Consider the following 22,030-nt stretch of genomic DNA (forward strand, 5'->3'; position numbering starts at 1 on the left):
GGCACATCAGAATTGTGTTTGTCTGTAGAACTGGAGGGGTTTATAGCGCTGTTAAGTCCAGTCTTTATTCCTCTCCACTTCATCCCTTTATCACCAGGCTGCAGGGCATCATCCTGGCTCATGCAGCCAGTGGCCAACATCTGCATGATCACCCGCACAGACACTAATACGGTCATGGTCAGTGGATGGCAACCACCATTCACTACTAGAAAGTGGGAAATAATGTACAGATGGAACCGCAGAGGATGCGAGATGGCTTCAGGCGAGGCTACAGCTAGCATAGAGGTGATCTAGCCAAAAAAAAAAAAAAAAAAAAAAAAAAAAAAAAAAAAAAAAAAAATTCAAAATACAGTCTCTGTCCACAGACAAAGGCAAACATAATCAGGGCCTACTGGGTTTGGTTAAACGCTGCCCGGAATAACAGAATAGTCATTGATGAAGTCAGTGAAATCAATAAAAATGGCAATCTGTCGCAACATGGCTGCCATGCACCACCAAAATGCCACCCATGTGTACTGAGTATAAATAGAGGCATCTTTCTTTGTTAGGAAAAATGTTATTCTGTGCTTTAGATCCAGGCTATTGAGAGTGTTTGGCACACATGGTTGTAAAATAATGAGATACTTCTTTTTTTTCCTAACGTTTTACAGGGGTTGTGAATAAAAAAATCCATTTCACCTACCCTTCTACAAACCTCTGATCCTCACTCTCCAACTCACAGCAAGCAACTTGACCAAAAGAACCACACTTTTTAAAATAACTTTTACATTCTTTACTCTGTCAAACACTGACAGGGCAGTACAGGACTGCTTATCTGCTCAGAACAACAGGCCACGAGCGTTAGCCACAACCGGCCTGCTGACTAGCTATCTTTCTCCTTGCTGCCTGAAGAGAAAGGGAAATCAGGAGAGAGAGAAAAGAAACAGAGAATGGGCTCGTCACAATAAGTCGGATTAGCTGAGGCAGGAGCGCTAGCGTAGCCCTCGCTCTCTGATGAGCAGTGATGGTTCACCTTGAGGATGAGCTGAGACAGAAAAACTCTCAACTTTTTTTGCAAGGAAAAAGAAAAAACAAGAAGAAAAAGACTAATCCAAACACAAACTTTCACAGGCAGAGTGAAGAAAACATGCTTTAGAGAAAGTTTCTTTTCGTGCTCTAATAACGTAATGCTAACCTACAAGTTTTTTAAATTTTTTCTGGGTCCTTTTGATGGTTTCTTTGCTTTCTTTCTTTTTTTTTTTTAAGAAGGTGCTATATTGTGTTATATTAGATATTTTCTAATTGTCCCTGGGCATCTATGAAACACAAAGTGATTTTTACAGTTTTTTAAATAAATTGTCCATTTCTCTGCCACTCCCAATCACAGCTCATCAGATATCTGAAGTACATTCAGAAATACAGCTTCCACTTCTAAACCTTATTTGTATGAGCCTGAGTCTGAAACATACTCTAAGGATGAAGATGATAAAAAAGCAAGAAGTTTCAGAGCAATGAGTTTAACAGTAGCCTATTTTAATTGTATGACTCAGGGAACAATGAGGTAATGTTACTTACTCCCATAAATCAGCTAATTAGCTAGTAGCATTCTCAACAAAGTGGGAAGAATTATACACAGCTATACAAGCAAACGTTTGTCAGTTCTGAACAGAAATTTCCTGATTCATTATTTAATGTCATGAAATCCCAGGCTAAATTTGCTTATAACTCTACTAAGCTCTGTGCTCTCAATGTTGTCCAGAGAGAAAACTCATTTTTCCCATAGGTTATGGTGTGTTTTGTAGCTCACTATAAAGCTGTGGCTATGTTCCAAATCCCAAACTAGCATACTAAACAGCATGGTACAGTAGTACACCACCAGATGTTACTTAATATAACAGGCTACTATTTAGAACATGGATGTCAAATTCAAATTCAGCCCGGGCCACATCAGCGTTTTTGCGAGCCCCTGAAGGGCCATAGACTAAAACTATTTTAACATATTATTCTATTCTATCAATTAACACCAATAACCTACACTAGCTGAAAGCAGAATAGTATGTTTCTAGGAAAAGAAGGGCTAATAGAGACTATTCAACTGTTAGGACTAGCTGATATCATTTATTAAATGGATAAATTAAAAAATATGTCTGTTTTTCTAATATCAAAAATACATAATGTTAAGAAAGGGATATAAGGAGAACTCATACAGGCTTATCTCTGCAAAGAACATACACGTCCTTAGTCTCCCATCTCTCTTGTCTTCACACTCCATCAACTTTACTTCTATGAAATATTGTAGGTGTCTGTGCTGGGAGATTTCAGATTTGGAGACATCACTGAATCACACTAAAGGCCAACACCCAACACAACAATCTCTCTTTTTTTTTCCCCCCAGAGTGATTTGCACTCTGGATCGGCTTGTATGTATTCTAGACATTACTAGTCTAGTGTGAAAATGTTGAGTAGTAGGCATCACAGGCTGTTTCAATATTATTTTCTGTAAGTTTGTGCCATCTGAATGAAACAAGGCAGTAGGATGTGTTTGGGCTGAGGTTGACACCTGTGATTTAGAACAACAGTAGTGCAATTTAAAAACCTGTGTCTCATTTGCACTGTAGGTTTATTACCAATCACAGTTGGTATGCAAATGTGCATTTCTTGTGTGATTTTTGCCTCCACTGACAATGTGCCACATTTTTGCTGCAAATCCTTAGAGTTTAAAATTCACTAAAATACCAAAAAATGCTTAAAATATAGTTGCTTGATATAATTCACTCTGAAGTGCATCTTTCTTTTCTCTCTCTCTGCTGGAGTGCGCAGTGTGCATCATGGCAGCACTGCTGTGTATGGCAGCACTCCTCAGCTCTCCCAGTAGCCAGCCAAATAAAAACAATTAAAAAGTTAATTGCCCGTTAGGTGGAGCTGGTCGGGATGCCCACGCTCTGATTCGCTGAATTAATCATGCGGTGTGTCCTTTGCATCGCCTCGGTCAGTGGCTCCGCCCTCCAGAACGGCAATAGTCTCAAAGTGGACAAATGGCCATGTGGACATGTGTTGGCCTGTGTGCCCTTCGCCATGCAGATTAGCCGTGGCAGCGGGCAGAGACTGCGGCATTCGGACACACTGACACACAGACAACGTGCCATATGGAGCTGAGGGCAGAATGCGCCGTTTAGCAGCAGTTGCACTACACACACACACACACACACACACACACACAGGGACACACTCTCTATGATTCGTGCCCAGTAATGTTGGCTCTAGGCTCAATCCCGCTGTGTGACCTGAAACAAACTCCATTACAGTCCATTTCTCAGCTCGTTCTCATCACATTCGGCCATCCAGGTCAAACGATGCATCACGACCACCACAGGGCTGCCTCTCCGAAGCATTCAGGAGAGAAAGAAGAGGAAAAACACGGATAAAAGAGAGAAAGAGTGAAAGAGATAAACTACCTCAGCAGTCCAAATCCCTTCTTCTTCGTCTTCTTATCTGGATCTTCGGTGGCTTCCTCTGCTTTCTTTTTGTCTTTGTCCTTCCCTTTGCTCTTCAACTTGTCTTTCTTCTTTCCTTTGGCTTTCTTCTTCTTGTCCTTCTTGTTCTCGTCGTTGTCTCCCAGCCCTTGGCGTGAGGAGCTGCTAGCTGGGGTGTCCCGTCCCGAGCTTGCCTCTGAGCCTTCATCTGAGAGAGACAGAGAGAGAGTGAGAGAGAGAGAACACATGCCAACATGTTTGTATCCTTTTGTCCTCACTTGTCTATGGAAATAATGATCTTTATGAACTGTACTCCTTACAGTAATACTAATGTTTAGATAGACCTATTATTCTGAGCTTTCTAACATCAGCACATTCTCATAACTTATACTGATCTTCCCCCAAACTAATTCTGTAAGGAAATGATTCAAATTTAATTTCACTTCATATCTATTTTATTTGCATAGTGCTTTAAACAATATCCATTTCCCTAAAGCAGCTTTACATATATAGATTCAGATGTAGATTTTGATCCCTAATGAGCAAACCATAGGTGATAGTGGCAAGGAAAAACTCCCTGAGACGACATGAGGAAGAAACCTTTAGAGGAACCAGACTCAAAAGGGAATCCATAGTGGGATAGCAGGATTATAAATCATTACTCTTCTATAAATATACACTATAAAGTCAATCAGTACTGCATGTGTTCAGTATAAGCATATTGTGAATAAGAGTCCTGGAATGAGCGCAGAACCATCTAAATGATTACAGTCCTTAGGTACAAGTCTACATTATCCAGGTGAGATTATTCACTAAAGCATGGGTGAGACTTGGGGATAAATTGTTTTTTGGAAATGTTATCCATGTGAGACCATCATAATAATGATGTTACCTGCAGTAGCATCTATAATTAAAGGGAGAGTCAATGCAGTCACAGAGCCTATACAAGCTATTTTCAAATCAATACGAATACATTCTGGCAATATTTTTTTCTCTGTAGCACTTTATCACACAAGATTATTGACTGATCCTTGGCATCACTGGAGGTGTAGACAAGCAAAATACAGATGAAAAATCTTGGAACTAGAGACAGAGTGTCTTTTTAAGTTGTTGGGTGGGACAGTGCTGTGCATTTACTATTACTATTGTAGAATATTTTAAAAAAAAAAATTCAAGTCTAATTTTACTTTAAATAGATTCACAGCAGGATAAGGATGGATTAAATAGGAGGAACTCAAGAGAGAGAGGAAGGAGACAGAGGAAAGCTGAGTAACTCCCCAAAAGACCCATTAACATAACCATCTGTTAGTGTACTCTGTAGCGAAACTGTAGTTGTGCGAGTGTGTGCATGTGGGAGAGTGTGTACAACCAGTGGCATCAAACTTGAATATCTGTACACCAAACATTTGACCTCAAAAAGTATTTATAGTTTGTTTAAGCATTAGAAACAGAAACAAAGACTAAAATGTGTGTGTGTGTGAATGGAGTTCTATGGAGTGTCCACTCTGTAGGCTTTGGGAGGTGGCAGTGTGGTGATCGGAACAGATCCATGATTTGCACGGTATCTAAACTACACTGGTTATACTGTTAGACCACATCTGGCATGAGGCCAACATTTCATTAGACACGATATATGCCCCTAAACTATCCTCCTTTCATGCCATCATGTGCAGCCCCTAAAGTTGAGACAGTATCAGTTATTAAGTGCAAGTTAGACGAGTAAATTCAACCAAAGTTCAAGAAGAATTGCCACTGGCTCTGCTCTGGTGTTTAAGCTTGGTTCCAGCTCTGCAGTTAAAGTACTGCTGTCTGAACGCAAGAGATAAAACAGAAACGCAACAGCGGAAAAACCTCTTCCCAGCTGAGCCTCAACACACACACACGCACGCACTTGTGCCATTGGGATCAAGGCAGAGGTGGTTCTATGGGGGCTCTAACCAAGGCTGTACTCTGCATAAACAAAAGTAGAACAGCCGCTTAAATCCATATGGATAGAAAAATGGCAGCAGTGACAACAAGGCATCAGCATTATTCAGAAATACAACACATCCTCAAAGGGCTGCTACAGATCTCGCTGAGCACTAACTCGCATCCTAACTTACTCTTGTTCCCATTCGTGTGTAGCCTGCTTATTAACCCACTGCATTGCACATTAGGTTTGGGGAGACGTCCGTGCCAGCCAAAGAGAGATCTTTACAAATGCAGCATCACTGGAGGAAGAAGGCAGAGGATCGCTTTGACAACAGCGCTTGGAGAGCATTACCTGCCATCGGCATGCTCTAATATATCAAAGCTGTAATTGAGCTGCACATAGTTGAAAGGAATCCAAAGGAAGCCATTTCAAAGCAAACCAAATCCTGCCCTTAATTCCCTTTTTATTTGCTCTCCATACGGATGTATGATGCATGACAGGGTTTTTTTTTTAAGAGAAGATGGATTATTAAACGCTCTCGAGTCGTGTTCAGTCTCTTATTACATGTTGTTTCCTGAGTGTATGAGTGAGAAACACACTCTTAATCCCTCGTAGGTGGACATCTGAAGAGCACAACACATGGACAAACATCAACACATCAAGGAAGGTTTTCTGCAATACTGCTTAAACAAGAGAATATCGATTGGGGCTGGAAGGACAAGTCTGTTATAGGTGTAGATGTGCAGATCCATGCTTGTACACACAAGTACACAAACACACACGCAGTCACTAGCTGGTTTTTTAGCCCTGTTCTCTGAACACGGAAGGATTAGCAGCCCGTAACACAGACGCTAATGAGATGTGAGGGAAACACTATGTGCCTAATTACTGTCCCTTTCACTGCTGCTGTTGTTGTAACCCGTGTGTGTGTGTGTGTGTGTCTCTGCATGTGCGAATGTGTGTGAATGATCTGTCTCCAACCATCTCCACATGTCGGTAAACACCAGCTGTGTTCGCACTGAATACAGCGTCAATGAGAGACAGAGAAGAAAGGGGGAAAAAAAGGAATCATGATAATTTGTGTTAATGAGAAAACTAACTCAGAAAGTTTGTTTTGAAGACATGTGCGTGTTAAAAGCGAGGAGCATATGAGACTGTTAGGAGAAATTAGGCTCTTGCATGATTATTAAAAAAGGTACTGTTTATATGCAACGGTATTATAATCTGAAGAAAAAGACAGCGAACATCATGTAAATGTTGCTATGGTGATTTTTCTGAAAAAACACTACTGAAAAATGGGTGCATAAAGAACGATGAGCACTTGCCATGATGATTGGCCTACAGTGGCGAAGAAGACAAAAGGGTAGGCTAATCAGAACAGATGTGGGTTTATGTTTGCATTTCTTTTAGTCAGGTCTCTGATGTCTTCAAGGTCATGTTTTATACTTAAGCTTCAACTATTTTTTACTGAACAACCCAGTTTTTCTCTTCTCTAAGACACACTGCATTTTTTTTTAGAAGAAGACGGCAAACTGGATGTCTTGTAATGGAGGCAAATACTGACAGTGATAATGGAAGAATACCATCAAGCCCAGTGGAAATCTATCATGATGCAGTTGTGAAATAAACTGGATGTTGGTTTGAAAAAATAAAAATATTTTGCAGTTGCTTTTGTCATAGCTAAAATTCTAAAATTATTATCTAAGATTAATACAAACAGAATAGCTTCCACATCCATCGCTATGCTAATCTTGGCTAGATAGCTAAACACTGGTAATAGTGTCTAGCTACAAAAGGTGGAATACATAATGCTATATTCATGGCAAAGTTTGCATGGCTGCAGTCAATCATGTACCAGCATGAGATAAATGTTGAGAAAATTGAGCTTTTGATGAAAAATAGTAGTCAGTAGTGAAGGAGGCATACCAATCTAAATGGAGCATTTAAAAATTCTTATCTGAAACTAGCCACTAATGACCATATTAGTGTGGGAAAGGCAAAGCCAAGCCTAAAGGAAAACAATAACATATATTGTTTTATGCTCAAACAGACTTCGTTGGAAAGTAAGGAGAAGGCACTGGTGGTGTATGGTTGCAGTAGAATAAATAGTACTGAATTGCGTGTGTGTGTGTGTGTGTGTGTGTGTGTAGTTTGAGACTGCTGTTCCTCAACTGTGCTGTATCTGTCAGAGCCAGCCTGTTCACACTGAGCATAATGAGCAACATCTCTGTTCTCTCACACTTTCCTCCCTTCCTCTCTCCTCTCCTTCTTCTCTCTCCCTCTCTTTCTCTGTCTGTATACTCTCTGCTCTCTCTCAGGATGGCCAATTAAACTGGTGTTAGAAAACAGGACACACATGACAGGGACACAGATGCTCACTTAACTCCTCATTTCCCATTCCTCTATCACAACGGACACACACAACACCACCCAGAACAGCAATGAATACAGCAACAAATTGCATAGAGATGACACGGCACAGAAATGACAGCACATCTACAAAAAAAGCAGCCCAGAGATCACAGCACATTAGCACACAACAGTGCTTAGAGAGTGTACAGCACATCTACATGCAGCAGAGCACAGAGAAAACACAGCACATCTACACAGTGCAGAGCACAGAGACAAAATAGCACATCTAAACAGTGCAGAGCACAGAGGCAACACATCACATCTTAACAGTGCAGAGAACAGAGACAACACAGCACATCTTAACAGTGCATAGCACAGAGACAACATAGCACATCTACACAGTACATAGCACAGAGACAATATAGCACATCTACACAGTACATAGCACAGAGACAACACAGCACATCTACACAGTGCATAGCACAGAGACAACATAGCACATCTACACAGTGCAGAGCACAGAGACAACATAGCACATCTACACAGTGCAGAGCACAGAGACAACACAGCACATCTACACAGTGCAGAGCACAGAGACAATATTGCACATCTTAACAGTGCATAGCACATCTACACAGTACATAGCACAGAGACAACACAGCACATCTACACAGTGCATGGCACAGAGACAACATAGCACATCTACACAGTGCAGAGCACAGAGAGAACATAGCACATCTACACAGTGCAGAGCACAGAGACAACACAGCACATCTGCACAGTGCAGAGCACAGAGAGAACATAGCACATCTACACAGTGCATAGCACAGAGACAATATAGCACATCTACACAGTGCAGAGCACAGAGAGAACATAGTACATCTACACAGTGCAAAGCACAGAGACAACACAGCACATCTACACAGTGCATAGAACAGAGACAACACATCACATCTTAACAGTGCAGAGCACAGAGACAATATAGCACATCTTAACAGTGCATAGCACATCTACACAGTGCATGGCACAGAGACAACATAGCACATCTACACAGTGCAGAGCACAGAGACAACACAGCACATCTACACAGTGCAGAGCACAGAGAGAACACAGCACATCTACACAGTGCAGAGCACAGAGAGAACATAGTACATCTACACAGTGCAAAGCACAGAGACAACACAGCACATCTACACAGTGCATAGCACAGAGACAATATAGCACATCTACACAGTGCAGAGCACAGAGACAACACAGCACATCTACACAGTGCATAGCACAGAGACAACACAGCACATCTACACAGTGCAGAGCACAGAGACAATATAGCACATCTACACAGTGCAGAGCACAGAGACAACACAGCACATCTACACAGTGCATAGCACAGAGACAATATAGCACATCTACACAGTGCAGAGCACAGAGACAACACAGCACATCTACACAGTGCATAGCACAGAGACAACACAGCACATCTACACAGTGCAGAGCACAGAGACAATATAGCACATCTACACAGTGCAGAGCACAGAGACAACACAGCACATCTACACAGTGCATAGCACAGAGACAACATAGCACATCTACACAGTGCATAGCACATCTACACAGTGCAGAGCACAGAGACAACACAGCACATAGCACAGAAACAACATAGCACATCTTAAAAGTGCAGAGCACAGAGACAACACAGCACATCTACACAGCGCAGAGCACAGAGACAACAAAGCACATCTACACAGTGCAGAGCACACAGACAACATAGCACATCTACACAGTGCAGAGCACAGAGACAACACAGCACATCTTCACAGTGCATAGCACATTTACACAGTGCATAGCACAGAGACAACATAGCACATCTACACAGTGCAGAGCACAGAGACAATAAAGCACATCTACACAGTGCAGAGCACAGAGACAACACAGTGCAGAGCACAGAGACAACACAGCACATCTACACAGTGCAGAGCACAGACAAGGAAAAGTGTGTTGTGCGCATTTACCATCGTCCTCCTCAGCCGGGCCATCGTATGATTTGTCAATGGCAGCACGAAAGCTCTCGTTGCAGCCACGACCCCTCACCATGTGACCTCGAGGCCTGTGGAAGAGCAGCAGGTCGTTCTTCTGAGCCTCGGACACGGCCGTCTGCAGACTCTCTAGAGAACTGGACTTTTTCAGGCCCAAAGTAGGACCCAGCTCCACACCAGAGAAAGCTGAGTGAGAAAACAGAGCATTCATGTTAGTTCCAAGTTTTCTTTCCTAGAAAATTCCTTGCTGTACATGGAATTTAAATGCTATGCCAAATACAACTGCAGTCTGTATAATATCTGTATAATGTATGCCATAACTGGACTGGAAAACCACAGGCAAAATCAGGCACATTAGCTCTTGGGAAAAAAAAACCCTGCTTGGCATGTTATCTGTTATTTACTATTCTTCACATTAGTAATTCGGTATGCATGCTGATTAGGGATACTGAGTCAATAGCTCGGCCATTCTCCCCAGGCACAACACACTCACGACCGAGTTAAAAGTTAATAAGGACTGCAGTGTATAGCCTCTGTGTGGCAAGACATGTAGCAAACATGGTTTTACTGTGTCTATAAAAACACACTCTTCCGTCATAACTGCCATCATTAATGTAAAAATAAGGATGTGTGCTGTGCTGTAAAGTGCTAATCTATAGCATGTGGCATATCCAGCAGCGATATTGAGACTTTATGTTAATTTGGATCATGGCATTCAGGCTTCTCATCCAAATAACAGTATTAGACTTGGAAAGTGTGTGCACATGAGAATGAAGTAGACAGGGTTAAACTCTCCCTCCCCCTCTCTTGCCTCAGTGCTTTCTTCCTCTTATGAAAATGACTTTTTAAACATCATGCTCTGCAGCAAGTGATGAATGAGGCGACTGAACCAGCGAGCAGAACCTCCATCAATCAAGGCCTTTCCTCTTTCTTCTCTCACTTTCACTCTATCCCTCCATCTCCAGCCCTCTTTCTGCTGTCCATTCCTAGCACCCAAAACCATTAGTTAAAGCATTGCAACTCTCTCATTCATAAGTAAGGAAATCATTGTATCGGCAGGTGCTGCGCCCTGCTGGAATTCCAAACGGCCGACCTCCTTCACCAGGACTGCATCTCTCTGTTTGGCTAATGGCTGTTTAAATGCAACTGGAAGTGGGAACAGTGTTTTCATTTGAATGACACCGGTCAGCCAGAGCAAAACAAGGGCAGAGTCAGAAGTAAAGATGAGAGCAGAGAGAAGAGCAAAATGAGGAAAGCGTACATCACACACCAACATCAGTAAGACAACTGAGAACATGTATGACTGAGGACAAAGCAAACAGATGGAGGGAGGGAAGAATGATGTGTGTTGTTTAAACCTTTCAAAACCCCATTTCTGATGAGCTCTGTCTGTCATTAGTTGGGATAATAATGTATGACAAAAACAAAAGCCTAGAGTAGGTGGGTGTGTTGGAGCGTAATGAGGCTTCATCGTGTCCTGTCAGGTAACAAGATGAGTGCAAAAGAGATTTCCCAATTTCCCAGAGAGTTTCTTCTGTGCTGTGAATATCAAACGTTGAACCATCACAGGACTATTTTTTGTAAAACTGTAGATCACAAAAGTCAACCAAACCAATTCTGAAGAGCAGAAAACCTATCAAATTGAATAATACATAGAACAGAAAAGGCACAGAAACAGAGCTGAACAGAGAACAGAAAAAGAAAATGCTACTCATTCACCTGTATTCAGTGATACATGGAAATGATTATATCACTGACAACAAGCATTATATTTAGACATTAGATGTCATCAAAGAGACAGAGTGAGAGAGATGAGTTTTAATGCCTTGCTATTTTTGAAAAGCATATCTGAAAGATACATTAGGGGAGTTATAGCTCCTTAGAAGAAGACTGCCTAGATGACACGGTCAGTTACAAGGAAAGAGTGCATGAGAGAAGACAGAAAGAAAAATCGAGATGCTGCTAGCCTCCAGAGAGAGAGCGGAAGGACAGAGAGGAGAAAATTTGTGTGAAATATAATTCCTTTTTTTTTTACAAGAATATGCCAGTGTTTTAACAATCTAATCTCTGTCAACCACATCTGTAGCATATGTGCGATTACCAAAAACCATCATTTCAACCTGCAATCAGGGAAAAAAATAAGAAACACTTGCTAAAGTGAAAAGTAAAATAGACATCTAAGGGCAGGGTTTGATGGTGTATCTACAACAATTCCACTGAGGAAATATCAGTAACCATAATGACTTCTGCTGTATCGCTCCAGAACAGCTTTGATAGGGCCCTTGTGTCTATTACATCCTAATATCTTCATTGTTTCAGTGTAATTAGTAGTTTTGAATTTACATTACACAGCTATATATTTTAAATAACAAAAAAAAAAAGTTTTGAACTTTTCTCAGTACAGGGAAATGTGTAGATCTTGTTCCTTATTCCTTTAGGAGCAATGTAATTAGTGCTGTCCACTGACTGGTTGCTTGAATGAAGTAACTTTAGAGACGTTAGTCCATGAAGAACTCTCTGGGATCCAGAGAATCACTGTGTGTCTGAGCATGAGAGCTAAAATTTGGGAAATGTCCAAGCAGCTTTTCTGCTGCAGTTTGTTAACATGGGACAGCAGTGTCAAAGTGAAAGGGCAAGAGGTACGTCAGCTAGAAGGATTTTCAGCATGCATAACAAGAAGGTTTGACTCTGTGTGTATGTATCACACCAGGTGTGTAATGTCTGACAGTGCCAAATGTCACCTTAGATGCATGTTACCTGATTCTCCCTCTCTCTCTCTCTGTCTCTGTGTGTGTGTGTGTGTGTGTGTGTGTGTGTGTCATGTGTGTGTGTGTGTTTTGGGGAACCCCATTAAAGCTGAGGCAAACACATGACACCCGTTAGTGCACTACTGTGAGCACAACATCGCCAGGTTTACAAGACACGAGAAAGAAAGCAGGATTTTAAAGGTCGGCTGTCAGCGTGATGTTTCTGCTGAGGACTTCCTGTCATCCTCCGCCTCCATCTGTCTGCCTCTGCACATTCTTACAAGAGAACACTGTGTACTCTACAGCTTTAAGGGATGCACTCCTGTCCATCAAATTGAGCATAGCTACATACTACACAGAGACCGAGAGCAGTATTTAGGAGTATTTTTTTAAAAAACTGTAACTGCTTCTTACTTCTTTTCTTTCTTACTGAGATGAACAAGGAGAACGCTAAGTCCTGAATAGTCATGTCCTGATAGTAAGTATACTTTAGGAATAGGCTGTCTAAGTAGTCAGCACTTCTCCTTCTGAAGGCAAACCCATAATTCTGATCACAGAGCAAGACTGAACATGAAAGTGACAGTACTGTTGCTCTGAGACAATAATGTGATAATATCATAAACAACAATTAAACGTTAGGCAATTACTGGAATGCAAAAAAATAAACAGTGGCATCTGTCTAGATCTATTCGTTACAGCCAACGAGGGCTCAGACAGTCACTGTGCTCCAGTCAGAAGCCTATGCAGGCAGTACTTTTTGGGCAACACCGATACGGTCTTGGCATAAAGTCTGCCCAGCTATAAAGGCAGGATCCAAGGTCCCTAATTTTGGCCAAATTCATAGGAAAAATGGTAGGCATTAATTTTGGTGTACACCACAATTTAAAAAAAGTTATTTAATAGGAGGGAAAAATAAACTAGTGTTCCATCAAATACCAAACTCTGCATTTAAGGACTTATTAGTCATTCACTCTCAGATTCTAATTGGATGCAATCTTACAGGTAAGATTGCCTGTGTGGTGAAGCAGTTACTGTAAGACCGTATGTTACTATAATGCTGTGTTCGTTTTAGAGTTTCTACTAGACAGTGTTAGTATCAGCTCTAAGACAAATACATGCTGTGTGCTGGAAGTGTGAAATTAAAATGATCTCGAGCTGACTACTTATTTTTTTCCATTAAAATGAAAGGTTGCAAAAATACTTCAGTTCATGTATACAGAATTTCTTACTCAGTGCCTAATTCTAATGTATTTAACCAAAAATCTTTACCAAGAAATGTTTTACTAGCAGTGTAGTTCACCACAGAAAACGTCTGTAAAAGTTTCAAAACTGGTGCGCCAAACAGTTACCCAGAGCGAGTCTCCTATCTGATCATGAGTTTGTATTTGTGTTTGTAGATGTTGCCATATATTGTATTTAAAATTAGTGTGACAGATTACATGGCCGATTTATGCTGCTAAACCTGATAATTAGCTTTTGTTCAGCAAACAATAGCTGATACAGTATGTGCAAGGATTACAGTGGGGTTTTTTTGGGCCTGTGACATCTAATGCTACAATGTTTTTTTTACTCCCATGTTGAAATATCACACTAAAACATGACTACTAAGTAATACAATGTGCTTTAAATGAAATTAGAAAAAAAGAATTTCTGTTTCAGTGCCTTGGAATATTGTACATTTTTGCCTAAAGAACCAACCTTGCCGGGCTTGCATCTGTGCCATGGATTCAACTGATGAGAATGTGTTTGAAAGTGCAGTAGTGAATTTTTCACGAATTATGTGAAAGCCATTCTGTGATCAACCCCCACACCCACAAAAATATTTTCTTTTTTTTTTTTCGGTCAATTTTTGTGTTGAAGGAGAACTTTAATCCATGTTTGTGTTCAGCAGAAGGAGAAATATCTGCAGCTAATTTAAACTCCATCTGTCCAGCCACACTTCCCAACAAGACTGCTAGCTTTGAAGATTTGAAATTTGTCTTTTGGACCCACTGGGGTCAGACAGCTAGTAAAAAGCTTTCTGTCCCCATTCTGTGTTATAATATTTAAGGTGGAGGAGATGTATTGCTGTTATAATTGCCAGTGACAGACATTTAAAAAGACATCTCATAATTACAGTTCACCTTTATTGGGTTAGCGGCGGGGTGGGGTCACTGCCACTCAGGAAGAGAGATAGAGAACGAGACAGGGAGACTGTCACTGTGAAAACAGGGTGATCGATGGCCAAGCATGGTTACCAGCACACCAGTGCAACCTAATAAAATCCATCTCCCAGGAGCAAACCAAATACTGCAGACTTTAGGTGTGGGGGCCCTTCCCCACAAACATAGTTATCTATAGCGCTTTTACACCAATCCTCCCACACATCTGCATCCTCTACTTCTCTTCTATTAGCTGCACTGTCCAAACAGAGGATTAAAAAAAACATCTTATGGACTTATGGATACTTCTATAGAATTACAGAAGAGAAGATGAAGGAATAGAGAGAGATAAATTCACGATAAATGTCAGCACTGGGAGGCAGGATGCAGCAGGAGACCAAAAGGAGACCATGGCCCTATTACAGACTAGAAGATACACTATATGTCCAAAAGTATGTGGATGTCATCACACCTATATGAACTTTCTGGACATCCCATTCCAAAACTATGGGCATTAATATAAAGCTGCACTGCCAACACCACTCCAGCTGACACTTAGCATTGTGCATAGTGATCTTAAGCTTGCATACAGCTGCTCGGCCATGGAAACCCATTTCATGAAGTTTCATTTACATCTCCTAGACGTTTACACTTCACAATAATAGCACTAGCAGGACAGAAATTTCACGAACTGACTTGTGGAAAAGGTGGCATACTATGACAGCACATCACTGAGCTCTTCAGTATGACCCATTCTACTGCCAATGTTTGTCTATGGAGAGGCTATGAGCACCAATCATTAGGAGGGGTCCCACATACTTTTGGCCATATAGTGTACCTCTGGGAGGGTGCCAATATTTCTACAGTTGCCTGTACATGAGAGCTAGTGCTTTCAGGAGGTCACTAACAAGGTTATTGAACAACTGATGAGTAACCTGTTTTTATTAAAATGTGGCACAAGAATTTTAAACATCACTGAACGAATAATTTCAGCTAATGATAATGATAAATATGAACCCAAAAAATATCCCTTGTAATCGGACTCACTGATTTTACCTGATTTTTAGCCTGATTTTACATTTTTTTCGGGGTCACGGCAATATTTTCAGGACACTTTATCCCTTTTTAAACATTTCTTCTTGGAAACTAGACTACACATTTCCATGTTATATTTGCAGCTTTTCCAGGATGGTGGCAAACCTGGTAATGAAGAGCAATGAACTGAAATAGAGAGTGTGTGAGAGATAGGAAAGAATTTGGGAAAAAATTTAGACTTTAAGTACAGACACACCTGCAAACGGCAGTACACTCACACACATACCTAAACAACCAGATGGCTTTCCACTAGACAAATTAATCCATCAATCCCAATCAAGCAAACATGGTGGCCTTCAGCTCACATCAACACCAAACTTCTTCTCAATTACAAACAGAGAGAAGTGGAGGAAAATACACAGAGGGAAAGACAGTGACAAAGCGAAGGAGTGAAAAAAGGGAGGGAGAGAGAGTAGCAGGATGACAGAGGAGCTCTCTGTTGGCTGACGGCTGTTTGTTTTCAAAGTCACAATTACAGGCAGGAACAAATCAGACTACTGCTGATTCCTAAACATGGCCCAGCTTCTGAAGACCTGCACGCTTTGGTATAAACGGCTTGGCTTCCTCACTGTCTTCACACACACACGCACGCGCGTACACGCGCATACACACGCGCACCGTAACCACAGTGGAGAAGAGGACATGACAATCACAATGACAACATACTCAAGGGGAAAAAGAGAAAAAGAAAACAGGCCCAAACAGAAAGGGAAATAATGAAAATAGAACAATCCGAAGGAAGTGGAGGAAAATGTGTATGTGTAATGTTTAATGTTCAAAGGTGAAGAGGCTTTGAAATCTCAGCTTCAGTGTGACAGACATACAGAAAGAAAGAGAGAGTTGGAAAATGAGAGAGAGAACAAGAGAGAGAACAGGAGAGAGAACAGGAGAGAGAACAGGAGAGAGAGAGAGAGAGGAAGGGGGATTTATGTGATTTCTTTACCCAAGCTTGTGCCTCAGACAGCAATCATCTGTCTTTCAGTCAATGCAGTGGTGTGTGTGTGTGTGTGTGTGTGTGTGTGTGTGTGTGTGTGTGTGTGTAAAATGCCGACTCAGAAGGAAAGTAATCTGGAGGAAGGTTGTTAAAGGACACGGACACAAAGGAAGTAAAGAATCGGAGAGACTTCATCAGCACAGCTGTCATAAATACAATCGATATCTTTCTCTAACACACAAAATTGCACACTTACCAGCCAGCACAAATCTCTCTTTCCCCTCCTCTCTCCAACACAAACACACACACACCCAAACTGAAATCCTTTCCCTTATGCATGCCTACTGTATAAAAGCCAGGATTTGCAACCTTTCCATTTCAGACATACTCATGTCAAACATTCACACACATCAAACACAAGCATTAAATGCCCATTTATAAATGTTTATCTTTGTCTGAGACACACACACACACACACACACACACACACACCCTGTCTCATCTCTCAGAAGCTTTGGTGGTCTCGTGTTTCTTAGCGACAGACTTCCATTCTGCTTATTTATTTCCACAGAAATTCCTGACTTGGATGTGCTGGTGTTTTTGGCATGGTGTGGAAAACCTCAGACAGATCCCGAGAACTTTCTCTGTCTGTCTGAACAAAGGCAAGGAAACACATCTGCAGGCACCCTTTTCACTGCCTGTCAGCAATTTTCTCCTCTCACTTAGGCAAATTATTATAAAAAGCAAGACTTTTACAGGCTAATGACTCAAGCAAAGCTGTCAAACAGTTAAGGAGCAGCTTGTGCTGTGGGCAGCTAACGGCTCAGCAAAGTGACCTCAGCTCCACTGGCCAATCAAAGCAGAGGAAAAGGCAAAGGTCTCTCCAGATCGAGCTTATTAAAATAAGAAGAAAAAGTAACTATATAAAAGCACTCTTGGTTCTACTTATAAGTATTTCCCCTGAGCTGAGACATACACATGCTTTGTTTGCAATACTGTGGTTTCTTATCGTATCCATCATCAGTGGAGGCTGTCTGTGGTTTTGCCTGTTATTTGGGCAAGACACTTGCAACATGTGATGTTTCTTAGAGGCAAAACACCCCAGCAAACAATAAGGCTTGTGTTACACGCAGATGAGCAGCGTCTGCTCCTTTCACGCCTGCTTTTCATTGAAACTGTGCGCTTATTAAGACTGCACTGGCCTCGGTGTGAACGAGTGCTTGACATTCATTACATCTCATCTTTTTGCAGAGTGCTCTTTAGACAAAGGGCAGATGGCTTGAAAATGCACCAACAACAATGAGACAGGAGAGAGAGCATCTGTCAGCTGGGGTCACAGAACTGCACCCACAATTACCACTTACTGCACTAAAGCTGTGTCTCAAATGGCGTTTGTGCATGAGAGGACTGCCAAACATAGACTACACCAGATTTGCAAACTGTATGTGGAGTGACTTTAAAAATGCATGATCACAGCATGCAGAATTATTCTATTAATGTAATCCAACTACTGAAATATTAAATATATTAGGCAGAAATAAAGCCAACTTTTATTATTGGCACCATTAGAGCTTTTCACTCCTGAACCTCCCACCAATTTGACCCAAAACATTTACATTGTCCTGTTAAAATTTAGTGTATGTTTTACAAAATTTGCTATTATTCCTACTTGTTTTAAGTCACTGAGCTCTAGATTGAGATATCTATCTATCTATCTATCTATCTATCTATCTATCTATCTACAGTACTGCACAAAAGTCTTAGGCACATGCAAAGAAATGCAGTAGAGCAAAGATGCTTTCAAAAATAATGAAACTAAATGTTTCTACATAAAAAAAAAATACTATAAAGAGCAGTAAAAAGTAATAAACGAAACAAAGTCAATATTTGGTGTGACAATCCTTCATTTAAAAAAAAAAATAGTAGTCTCAGGTACAATTTGTGCAATTTTATAAGGAAATGAGCTGTAAGTGTTACTGAGCATCTTGCAGAACCAGCCACAGTTCTTCTGGAGACTTTTACTGTCATACTTGCTTCTTATTTTTGCAGCAAAACCCAGCAGCCTTCATTATGTTTTTTTTTGTCTGAAAAGTGGTCTCTTATGTAATATGCTGCTTTCTTTACTGACAAACATTTTTCTACAACATTTAATTTTGTGCTGGAAAACTAATGTTTGGAATCTAAAATGTTTTTGTACTGAATCAATAATGTAGAAGTCATAAAATAAAAATCTATAACAAAGTTTGTACTAAAAAAATAGGGTGCACTTTTTGCACAGTACTGTATATATATATATATACACACACACACACACACACACACACACACACACACATATATATATATATATATAGTTAAAAACCCTATAAAATTGAGGACTGTCTGGCTCTATGTGCTTCCTTAACCCCAATGGTGGAAGCAAATAATAGTGCTGTGAGTTCAGGTTGACCTGGACATAGCTAGATAAGCAACAGTGTGTATTGTGCTACACATATACTCCATCTGTCCACACTTCAATTGGTTGTCAAATATATTCCATCCTCCAGATCAAATTTCTCAATGTGAACACACTGGTTAAGTAGACTAGAATAATACATGCTAGGGCTGTAACACAATGACGCTCTCTGTACCTATTTAGTGTTCCAAATATCCGTATCTGTATTCAAATTTTAACCTGAAATGAGTGTGGCCTTTTTTTTTTTATTTTTAAACACTATGACTATGCCCTGAAAAACACTGGAATAAAACCTCAGCAGTAGAAATGGCAGCAGCGTCAGCATGGTGCGCGGGTTCTGGCTCTGACAGTTCCTCAACCTCAGCTACATCACTCCAGTTTTTAATTGGTCTCTACTAAATATATAGCACTGGTACGTTTTGTTTAACTCCAGTTGTGCAGTTATTTTTTTCTTTGTACCTGCCCGTAATATATTGTAACAAATTTAGTTGGTTCTATTTCCCAAAATAGAGACAAACTAGTATTGTATTAAGACTACCACAACACTGACCAAGCAATTACAAAAGATGAATGCTCATGCTAATGTTAACAAATGGTCTTTCTTTGTCCTGCGAGCTTGAAACTTTGACCACTCGCTCATGGTCAGATGAAAGGACAACCAGATACCCTGTGAACATTTCTGGCAAACACAAATATAGTGCACCTCCTATTCGTATCTGTATTTATATCCATTTAGAACACATTACGTATTTCAATTGATGTATTCACATTTGGTTACATTCCTACTACAAGTATGCAATTTGAGACACAGCACGAGGTACTGATCTAGTCATTCTTTCTAGAAGAGGGTGTAGATGACTACAGTTAAGTGCCTCATACAGAAAGTGACAGATGAAACTGAACATATTAATTACAAGACCTTCCTGACGCATGTTTTCATGGTCCCTGCATGTACGGTATGTGATCCGGGATCCCAGTTGTGACATTCTGGCAGGATCAAGTCTTTCTGTGTGGGTCAGCCATAAACCTCAGATGAATGAGGAGTCAGTCTTGCATACAGACATGTCCTTCCCAGTTCTTCCTCAGGCTGTGAGTGGATAACCCTCCTCCAAATACCACTTTGTCATAACACACTGTTTTTCAAGGCCCCGTCTTGCAATAAAAAGAGAAATGACCTCTTCTCTCATCTACGATTCACTGAGTGCCAACCACAGTGTCAAATAGACTATTCACACAGAGACAGTGACGACCTGATGTTTTTAAGCAATACAAAAGTTAAAGGGTGTCAAAAGGCCAGCAGCCAAATGACCCAAATCTCTTGATTTGATTGATTTATTTAGTTTGGATAAAATCTGCTTCCGTGATTTATGGTACAAATATGTTCATGTGCTGTTCCTCAGACCACAAAACACCTAGGTTTTTCCTGCACCTTTACATGAAAAAGCACCACCAGGCCTCCATTTTCCCCCCAAAATTAAGTGAGAAAATACATCATCTGATCATATTTTCCATTAGAAGTGTTCTTGGGCCTGGCAAGCTTGGGGTTTTCCATGACTTGAGCGGGAAGGTCGGGTGTTTGCTCTGGAACCAAAGCGCTGTGGCCTGCGGTCTGCGCACACAGCCATGAGCAATGAGGGAAAGGAGTTCCCAGGGTGCTTTGCTCCTATGCCACTCACACTGTACTGTTGGCAGGCAACTCAGTCTCTCTCTCTCTCTCTCTCTCTCTCTCTCTCTCTCTCTCTCTCTCACACACACACACACACACACACACACACAAGCAGTCTGAGGGGAGCAAGGAGAGAAAGGCAGTTTGGACACATAGCTGAGAGCTTAAAGAGAACGAATTAATACGGGATTAATAAAGTGGACTCATGGATTAGAGGGAATAGAGAGAATATATGAAAGAGAAAGAAAGAGAGAGAGAGAGAGGTATCTACAGGTATCCAGAAATATTTAATTCTTTCTTTAAGAGGCAACATGCCAATTACAATACACTAATATAACTAAATAATCATATAAATAACTCATATGTAACAAAGATTGTATACTTATGTTTATATGGTTGTAATCAAAAAAGAAAATAAAAAACTTTCAACTTTTCTTTGAATTTGTAATCATATATAGTTAGTTGTAATTCTGTAAGTAAATTCTGCACATTACATTGGGAGAAGTTTATATAAATTATTAAATATACATGATTTATTATTATTTAATAAATAAAAACTACATTAACATAAACACTAAATTAGAATAATAGAAAATATGATGATGATGTAGTCAAATGGAAAAATAAAGCCTTGGTTTAACCTGCTGTTTATACAATGATCCTGTATTATCCAGGGTGTGTGTGTCATTTTTTAATCATATTAGGAAAAAAAATCCCAAAAAATCTAAGGCCAAATCCATTATAGGTTCAGACTTACATTCTTCACTCTCATAACTACATACCTTTCCTATTAGCTTCACTGTAGATGTTGATTAATTCATAGCAGTAACTGAATTATATGCTCTAAGACAAATGACTGAATAATAGGCAATTTAAATCATTAATACTCATAAGGTCCTTTAATTCATAACATGTCTGGCAAATAAAGAGTTTTTAAAAACCAGCAGACAGACAGACAGACAGACAGACAGACAGAGAGAGAGAGAGAGAGAGAGAGAGAGAGAGAGAGAAAAAGAGAGAGAAAGCTGAATGGCTGCACACACACTTCAACTACACACACTGACTTTTTCTTTCCTAAACTTCTCTCTCAGACACACAAGTCTATTCTGATGAGACGAGCAGCAGTAACATGATCTAATCCTTTTTTTCTGCTTACTGCATTTCCCAAACACAGCAGAAAGGACACAAACGACTGATAAATCCAATCCACAGCACAACAGTGTGACTGGAGGAGCTGTTTTCT

At 40.5% G+C, this 22,030-nt stretch overlaps 1 protein-coding gene across 6 annotated transcripts in view; it reads right to left on the reverse strand.

Annotated features, from left to right (window-relative positions):
* Positions 1-22,030, reverse strand: part of pard3bb (par-3 family cell polarity regulator beta b) — a 273,499-nt gene that overhangs the window by 70,073 nt on the left and 181,396 nt on the right. For all 6 annotated transcript variants that reach the window (XM_053234427.1, XM_034304641.2, XM_026912654.3 and 3 more), the window contains 2 exons: positions 9,726-9,935; positions 3,435-3,660 (listed from right to left, as the gene is read on the reverse strand). In XM_053234427.1, the coding sequence (XP_053090402.1) occupies positions 3,435-3,660; positions 9,726-9,935 (436 nt within the window). The remainder of the gene's footprint in view (positions 1-3,434; positions 3,661-9,725; positions 9,936-22,030) is intronic.

The sequence above is a fragment of the Pangasianodon hypophthalmus genome, chromosome 5 (genome assembly GCF_027358585.1).
Source record: "Pangasianodon hypophthalmus isolate fPanHyp1 chromosome 5, fPanHyp1.pri, whole genome shotgun sequence".
NCBI classification, from domain to species: domain Eukaryota; kingdom Metazoa; phylum Chordata; class Actinopteri; order Siluriformes; family Pangasiidae; genus Pangasianodon; species Pangasianodon hypophthalmus.